Source organism: Liolophura sinensis, chromosome 8 (genome assembly GCF_032854445.1).
Source record: "Liolophura sinensis isolate JHLJ2023 chromosome 8, CUHK_Ljap_v2, whole genome shotgun sequence".
Taxonomy (NCBI): Eukaryota; Metazoa; Mollusca; class Polyplacophora; order Chitonida; family Chitonidae; genus Liolophura; species Liolophura sinensis.
The window spans coordinates 608,270-617,262 of NC_088302.1; the positions used below are offsets into that span (position 1 = coordinate 608,270).

The 8,993-nt window shown below is 41.9% G+C and overlaps 1 protein-coding gene across 1 annotated transcript; it reads right to left on the bottom strand.

Annotated features, from left to right (window-relative positions):
- Nucleotides 1-5,183: 5,183 nt before the first annotated feature.
- On the bottom strand, nt 5,184-8,610 carry LOC135473860 (protein yellow-like). Its single transcript, XM_064753780.1, has 3 exons — nt 8,590-8,610; nt 6,853-7,201; nt 5,184-6,478 (listed from the first exon to the last, which is right to left on the bottom strand). Exons 2-3 carry the CDS (start codon nt 6,998-7,000, stop codon nt 5,730-5,732), a joined length of 897 nt encoding a protein of 298 aa, XP_064609850.1. The 5' UTR covers nt 7,001-7,201; nt 8,590-8,610; the 3' UTR covers nt 5,184-5,729.
- Nucleotides 8,611-8,993: the final 383 nt, after the last annotated feature.

Here is an 8,993-nt window from a genome sequence, read left to right on the forward strand (position 1 = left end):
AACATTCCATGACAAATAAACTTTGGTGCGTACCTGGTCCAGCTTGTGAGAAAGCAGCCATATAAAATTTGACATAATCTGGACATTAATTTCTGTCAGCAGCTGGGAGGGGTGCCTAGCGACGCCAGGGAGACTCGCAGCCTCATCACCACATGTGTCCTTCAGTCCTCTCGCCAAAAATGTCAAACTTTCATCATTAAAAGTTTTGACAGTTTTGACATAATTTTGATACCAAGCATGGACCTGAACACCAAAAACGGCAGGGAGGCAGCGAAAAAACGACTCTGAAATACACAGAATGACTTTCTCTTCCGTAAATCTGAAGTTCTAACAGGGTACTGGTTCCATCGATTCCAGAGATGTGATCCAGAGTAATGTCCCTTCGTCTCCAGTTGGTGGATTTGTACAGTTAGCTGCCGACAACAGTACGTAAAAAGTTATGCCTGCAGAAGGAATAGGAGAGTTCTAATTCTTTTATCGATATAGGTAGAAAAATTCCAACTGCATCATGTGACTCATCAAAAATGTTAGTCAACTATTTTTGACCACATCTACCATAACATGGACGTCAGAAAAAGTAATTTACACCAGACGAATGGTGGAGAAAATTGAGAACGTTTGTGAACTTGAAAAGTTCTTAAAGGAAATTTGAGGCCTCAGTGGCTCAGTTGGTTAGCGCGCTAGCGCAGCGTTATGGCCCATGCAGGAGCCTCTCACCAATGAGGTTGCTGTGAGTTCAAGTCCAGGTCGTGCTGGCTTCCTCTCCGGCCGTAAGTGGGAAGGTCTTGCAGAAACCTGCGGATGGTCGTAGGTTTTCCCCGGGCTGTACCTGGTTTCCTCTCACCACAATGCTGGCCGCCGTCGTATAAGTGAAATATTCTTAAGTACGCCGTAAAACACCAATCAAATAAATCAAATAAATAAATAAATAAAGGAAATTTTGTGCCTCTGTAACAGAGTGAGACAGGTGATCAGTAAATTAATGTCAACAAAGGTTGCCTAGCACTTTTCACGAGTCATATGATGTAGTAGGACTGTTTTACCTTTGGCGGCAAGAGAGTTCCAACCATGACATTTTGTCTACACTGCACAAAGGGTTAATTGTGCTAAGGACCAGTCCATTAAGTTTAGCGGTGATGTAGATCGAGATATTCGTCCAGACATTTTTCAACGCTTCTTTAACACTGGCAGTTAAGCCAGAAACCAAGAGTATAATATTGTCCCTTTATCTGAAATGGGAGAGTTTCTGCGTTTAGCTGCGTGTTAGAGGTATACGTTCGCACTGTACCTTCTATAGTATATGGTCAGTACTTTACTAATGTATAACCTTAAGCTGCTATAAAGTATAAAGGGTATACATATTTGTAGACTCGACTGTAACGTTTACACATATATAGGCCCTTGCTGCGGTGAGATGGAAAGGACTTCCTGCGCACCTAGTCATTTTTCCGTCCACTCGAGCTGATGATAGTTGAAGATGTATGGGGACTGATTCTCTAGCTTTGCCGAGATCCACGAGCTCAGCTTCTCCTCCATATCGCCATTATGCGTTCTGAGGACAGGCTGCGGCATGCCGGGCGACAAATGTTAGGCACTGATATCGCCATTTTGCGATCGGAAGCAAGACAGCCGCATGCCGGGTGATAAATGTTAGGTATTTATATCGCCATTATGCCTTCTGAGGACAGGGTGCATGCGGCATGCCAGGCGATAAATGTCAGGTATTTACAGTGCCATTAAGCGTTGCGAGAACAGGCTGCGGCATACCAGGCGATAAACGTTAGGTACTTATATGGCCATTTTGCGATCTGACGCAAGGCTTTGGGATGCCGGGTGATAAATGTTAGGTATTTATATCGCCATTATGCCTTCTGAGAACAGGGTGCATGCGGCATGCCAGGCGATAAATGTCAGGTATTTACAGTGCCATTAAGCGTTGCGAGAACAGGCTGCGGCATACCAGGCGATAAACGTTAGGTACTTATATGGCCATTTTGCGATCTGACGCAAGGCTTTGGGATGCCGGGTGATAAATGTTAGGTATTTATATCGCCATTATGCCTTCTGAGGAGAGGCTGCGGCATATATATATATATAGGGCCTACACCACATTGCATCACCTATACGCAAAATGGCGTAACATTTATCACCCGGCATGCCGCTGCCTTGCTTCAGATCGCAAAATGGGGATATCAGTGCCTAATGTCCTCAGAAGGCATAATGGTGATATAAGTACCTAACATTTATCACCCGGCATCCCAAAGCCTTGCTTCAGATCGCAAAATGGCCATATAAGTACCTAACGTTTATCGCCTGGTATGCCGCAGCCTGTTCTCGCAACGCTTAATGGCACTGTAAATACCTGACATTTATCGCCTGGCATGCCGCATGCACCCTGTTCTCAGAAGGCATAATGGCGATATAAATACCTAACATTTATCACCCGGCATCCCAAATTCTATACACAAGGTCAAAATGAAAACATAGCCTAAAAAAATGCACTTCCGGCTACCCACATTGCATCACCTGTCAGGTGTCATGAGCAGAGCGCGTGCAGCACCTGTGTGACACGCGTCAATCAAGTGTCGTCTGGAAAATTTGTCTGGCCCTAGTGTCGGAGAAACCCTTCAGCCAGATAGGCACAAGTTTTGCTCTATCAAGATGGTTTTCTCTGCGACGGACAAGAAATTGATCACTTTTTAAAATAAAACAAGAAAGAACATCATTTTGAAACGTCCGGAACATGCATTTTTGACTCTATTTTGATTTTGGTTCCATGAAGAGAAATCTTAAAGGATGAAATTGAAATTTGGTCTGTATACTTAGGACTTAATGCCTTTTGAGTGTGTAAATTTTTTGAAGCTGACGTAAGAGTGTTTCGGAGATATTGAGTGTCAAAGTACGGCCCATTTTTATGCGAACCCGATATATGTATAATAAGCGCACGTAATAATGCCTCATCCATAAAGCCGTACAGACCCAAGAACTATACATGTGTTCAAATTTGCACACGTCGTATGAATATAGACGTGTAAATAAAACATGAAAGAAAAGGGAACGCAATTTATTTGCAGAAAAAATCCCCGTATAACAATGAAACTGTGTTTTAAAAGAAATGTCGGGTACCGGTATCTAGAGAGACCAAGATTTTCGGGAATTCAAAATGGCTAGGGTACTTTGTCAGATATATTCTGCTACGATTTGAGACCTCCAGCAATCATGGAATTGTAATTAATCAGCTGTATATGTGGCAGAACAGACCATTTAATTTGTCCAAAAAGAATTTTTATACCTCTTAAAGACTTTTATACCTCTTTGTAGATCACTCCGGATGTCACGTGATACGTTCTGAGAATTCCTTAATTCAAATCCATCCACGCTTCCATAAACATAATCTTGTTTTACGATGTTGATGACGTGGAATTTCCTGATCATGAGTTTCCTTAGTTAATAAAGTTTCACAAGGGTAGGTATCACACGCTATGGCGTGCAGAAAGTCATCGCAGCAGCATGGAAGAGGAAGGCATAACCATGCCGAAAAAGTCTGCTTCGCTGTACAGGCCAGAGGATGGCAACCGCTTATTTATGTTCACGGTGTGGACTGGCTGCACCTTCTCTCGTAGGCCCTCTGCTTCGCTGTATAGCCAGAGGATGGCAACCGCTTATTTATGTTCACGGTGTGGACTGGCTGCACCTTCTCTCGTAGGCCCTCTGCTTCGCTGTATAGCCAGAGGGTGGCAACCGCTTATTTATGTTCACGGTGTGGACTGGCGGCACCTTCTCTCGTAGGCCCTCTGCTTCGCTGTATAGCCAGAGGGTGGCAACCGCTTATTTATGTTCACGGTGTGGGCTGGCAGCACCTTCTCTCATAGGCCCTATACATGTACATGTAGGTTGTTTAACCTTACAAAGTATTATTATTGGTGGATTTCATGATTACGACTCCATCACGCTTGTGAGTTTCTGGAGTCCTCCTTTAAACAATGGCATCACCAATAGTTGCGTCGAGAACACGACCTGTTTATAGCACTACCTGATGCACTACCCTTAGAATGAAATATTTTTACAGTTGTGTCACATTCCGCTCACTTCTCGAGTAGCAAAAACATCAGCATCGCGGATTATATCAACTCGATTTCCCCCATTATTCCATTAACCACAGTTGTAAACACATCACAAATTTATTATATTCACTACAGCCTGTACGCTGTTTGAATAACTTGAGTCTAACCTTAGAAGTGTTGGCCACCTAGTGATGAAAAACTTGGTCTGAAATATTGAATAAATCCTGGGACAATAAATCAATTGGCCACTCTGAACCAAATATATTCGACCATAATCGTTTCGTTAACAATATTCGCTGACCAAACCCAAAGACGTTTTCCTTGCTCAACACTACCAGAAAGATGTTCGGGATGGACAAGACTTGTTTAGTGGAGAAAAGGCATAACCAAAACCTGTTTGACCTGCGTTTATTTATTTATTTATTTGATTGGTGTTTTACGTCGTACTCAACAATATTTCACTTATACGACGGCAGCCACCATTATGGCGGGAGGAAACCGGGCACAGCCCGGGGGAAACCCCGACCATCCGCAGGTTGCTGGCAGGCCTTCCCACATACTCCTGGAGAGGAAGCCAGCATGACCTGGACTTGAACTCACAGCGGTGCGAGGTGCCTGGGTCATTACACTGCGCTAGCGCGCTAACCAACTAAGCCACAAAGGCCCCACAGGCGTTGATATATCTTACAATTCTTTGTAAACTAAAATACAAAATCTCAGGATTTAAATGTGACATGATAACATAATTAGTTATGAAGATATATAGGAAAGATCAGAATTAACACAATATTTAAATTTTAATATATTATATATTTACTAATATATATACATATGGCCACAGTAATCTTTCACACAAAGTCTAAGTGAAATACAGTTTGAAATGGCATTAATATCACTTAAACTGACGAGATGTAATAAGGTACAGGCTCTCAGGAATCGAATCAGGATATGTCTGTCTTCCACTGAATCATGCTCTATGCCTTTTAGTGTGTATGGCGTGTGAAGTTTAGTTGGGATTCCTCAGGCAATTCATACGTACATTTCTACACATCTGTTGGCCGCGTGCATTTATGGAGACTTCCCACTTCCCCTCTCCCATTCCTCTCCCCCTCCCCCCGTCACAACGGTTTCGTTATGCCACATGTAGATAGTTCAGTTCTGGGACCGTTTTATGTTCATTCCACGTGCATGGGCCTAGCGTGTGCATCATGTACGGTTAACCTTCTAGAAAACCATATCTTGCTTATCTTGAGATGTCCTAGCAGGATTTTGCCACAAGTGTAAAACATTTAATATATAATAGACATAAATGCTGAGATTTTACTGCTGTGATAACGTTCGCGAATTCTTCACATGAGATCGAGAACAATAGCTGGTATTTAAAATGTAGAAATATGTTCTATATGCTAAATGAAACGGTGTGTGAAGACAATAAAGATTATTGTAGGTATCAAAAGTGCCATGGCCACACCGTTTGCCGCGTTATTATTATTAGGATTCCCAGGTTCCCCTGGCCCTCCATCGGTAGAGTTAAGATTAAGGTAGCTCATTTCACCAATATGCAATTTTATCATCCAAAATTTGGGGTCAGAAGACGAAAAGTTCAACTGGTTCGTAAATAACTGTCCCGCACTCGAACATGTGAACCACAAATACCCTTTTTCGTCAATGGCAAAAGTATCCACCCCACGTCAGTTCGGAAACGTTTTTCAAAATGGCGGATGTGGTCACCAGGGCGACATTGCCCTCTGATCCCGCGCTCTTCACGTCTTTACTGACCTCCCATCTATAGAGACTTCTGTCATTCAGACCACCGAAGTAAAGATTCTTCTGGGCATAAATCAGACCGTCACTCTGAGAAGGTTTGTCTCCCACTTTCCTGATGACTGTGGTGATATTGGTCTTGGGGTCCCGGAGAGCACTGGTAGGTACCTGATACAGACTCGTCCCTGTCACCGCGGAGAAGTAAGCATAGCGGAAATCAGCCGACATTGCATATCCCGTTGATGGGTATATCTGTGCCCAAAGGTACCCCGTCAACGACGATGGCTTGTCTGCCTCACTCGACATAGTCTTAGCGTCTTCGAACCTATATGACGTATTGCCCTTGAGATCGAACACCACGATGCCAGGCTTTCCAGTGTCTGTTATGTAGGCGTAGGCCGACTGGTTGTCAAAATAATCCAGGACGATATCGTTGAGATAGTTTTCTGTCTGGCTAGCAACTTCTTCAGGAAATGTATAACGTCCTAATTCGGTTTTCTTGTCAATATCGATGATAACAATTTTGGCAGGACATGAGTTCTTTTTTACACTATCGAACACCCCCGACCGCCCGGTGTCCACGACAAACATTAGGCCGCGGCTTGGTTCGATCTCTATCGCCTGAACAAACTGGAAGGCTTTACAGTCACCTGTATAAAAATGAAGTGTATAAAACAAAGTAAGTTGTAACATTTCTCCGTGCATATATATTTTGTCCGCGTACACTGTCTAGTAGGTTGAGAGGCCATGATAAGTGCTAGGTGTATCAGAATATTCCTCAATCTACTGTCCAGCGTCCTCGGGCTAGCATTTATATGACAGGCCGTTTTACTATTTATTGTCTAAATTTACATATTTCCAAAATAATTGTATATATGTGCAATATATTTGCTTTAAATGTATCCATGCTACCACATTTTCCTCGTACATACCTACTTCTTCACTGAATGTAATGTGTAAAAGTGTGAAAAAATACTCGCCACGAAATAGTTCGCCGCTAACAATGGCAGAAAATTGAACTTACCAATGGTATGGTTTTCCCAACTGGGGAATGGTTGCAAAAGTGCAGATTTGCCTGATGATTGGGGGGATGATTTTGTTGAGAGTGGCAGGCACCCCCGAGACACCACCTGGGGCACAGTGACGTAAACCTCATCCTTGTACACCTTCATTCCTGAAGGTACGTTTGTTGACACTACGAACTTGCCATGTTTGATATATTCTTCTTTAACCGAGTCGTTGGGCCAGGTGTAATCTAAAGATGGCCAGCTGTAGACCACTTCATAATTACTCGAGGGTCCCTGAGCTGACAGAACACGAGGGCAGTTCAAACTCAGACACGCCGAGCCCAACACTAACACCGCTATTACACCCTGCATTGTGATAAAAAATAAACTGATGCGAACAGTCGTGTCGAAAATCAAGAGAAAATAATCACACTGCTATCCAGTCTTAACTTTATATTCACTGGTGAATAGGCCTACATAGAATTATAAACGGATGTCCGGGCTTCTAGCTGTGCTTTAGTGATAAGACAGCCATGTCCGGTACAAGTTACATGTATGCCAGTCGTAATTTACTGTGTTACTCGTCTGGTTGCCTCTTCAGTGGAACATGTGGAGGTCAGCATTGCAGCAACCTGTGGATGATCGTGGGTTTCCTCCAGGTTCTGGCCGGTGTCACCATTTACAATGACCTGTATTTATTTTAAATAAATCCCAAGAGAGTTCTAGAGTTCATCTAGTCATAAGTGAAGATAATAACAAAATAAATAAGAGAAAATGGGGCATTAAAATCATCTTAATATAAAAATGTACTTTGAAGTTTACCCTTGCATGTTAGTTTGTCCGTCAAAACCAAAGTTGGTCTTCAGTTCAATTTTTTATCGTCCAACGCAAGCCAGCAGAAGATCCAGTACCATCATTTCATTTTGGAAACAAGTTTACTCAAATTGTGAACTCCATTTAAATGTGGCATGGATTTATAATGCATTTATTATCGTTTCAAAAGAAGCCTTAAAACGTCTGTCAAAATATATCTCCTGTGCTTCTAGGGCAAAGAAAATTTATGAACTTCATGATCACCGACTTGTCTTTTGCTTTATATTTTATGAATGGTCTGTATTCTTTAGTTATCTTTAGTCAGTCTCAAACAAAAATAAAACAGTCAGTCTCAAACAGAAATAAAACAACTGAAAAACTGACCTCTGTGTTACATATTTATAACACTAAAGCATATTTTCAGTCATATATTTATATATATTATATACGTCAACATACCTCACTAATCAGTGTGAAAACATTTTTCCATTGATGTATCGTAAGTGAATACACAATAGGCAAGCAACTTATTATTATTACCTCAATATACATCGTAGATGATCAAGTTATTGTAAAGAGACTACATCGATCAACATGGCAGGACATATATGGGCACAGGCCCGCCACTGACACGAGTTGGGTAACCCGCTCTGTGTAAATAAGCGTTTTTCCTTCCGATTGCACGTGTTTTGTTTTTTTTACTTAAAGGTAAATGGCCCAATAATATCTTTAACGAAAACAAACACAATGTGGGTTGAATTTTTGCTCGTTATTTCGTATAAATGGAAATTAAATGGCAATATAGAGAGAGCTTATCATATCCGCTTTAGGCAGATCATGTAGGCGTACTCGCCCGTCGGCATTACCGGGTCTTAATCATGCAAATGAGTAAGCACAATAGTTATAGGCACAAACAAGGCTTGATAATACTTCACACTTACGCATGCCACGAAGAATGTATGTGTGGTGGGCGAGAGAATATAGTGCGTCCGCCTTAACTGAAGAGACCAACTACTCCACTGGGTTTAATCTCCTGTTCGTATATAAAACATCCTGTTTGTAACTAGCTGGGCACATCCTCCTTGGATTTTCAGCACAAGAAGATATATATATATAGGCCTCGGCCGATTAAAGCCAAAATAAGAAAATGCGATGTATATCGTTGCTAATTTTAGGAGGTAACTCTCTCGTTTGATGCCCAGCATGTACAAGATTTTGCCAGTATTGTCGCGTCAAAATTTAACCATGGGTTTTCAGGAAGTTAATAATTTGATTTTAGGAAAAAAGAAATTTATCGACCTCGGTCGATTGAAAGAATCCAGTTTTAACTTCTCAAAATTTAAAA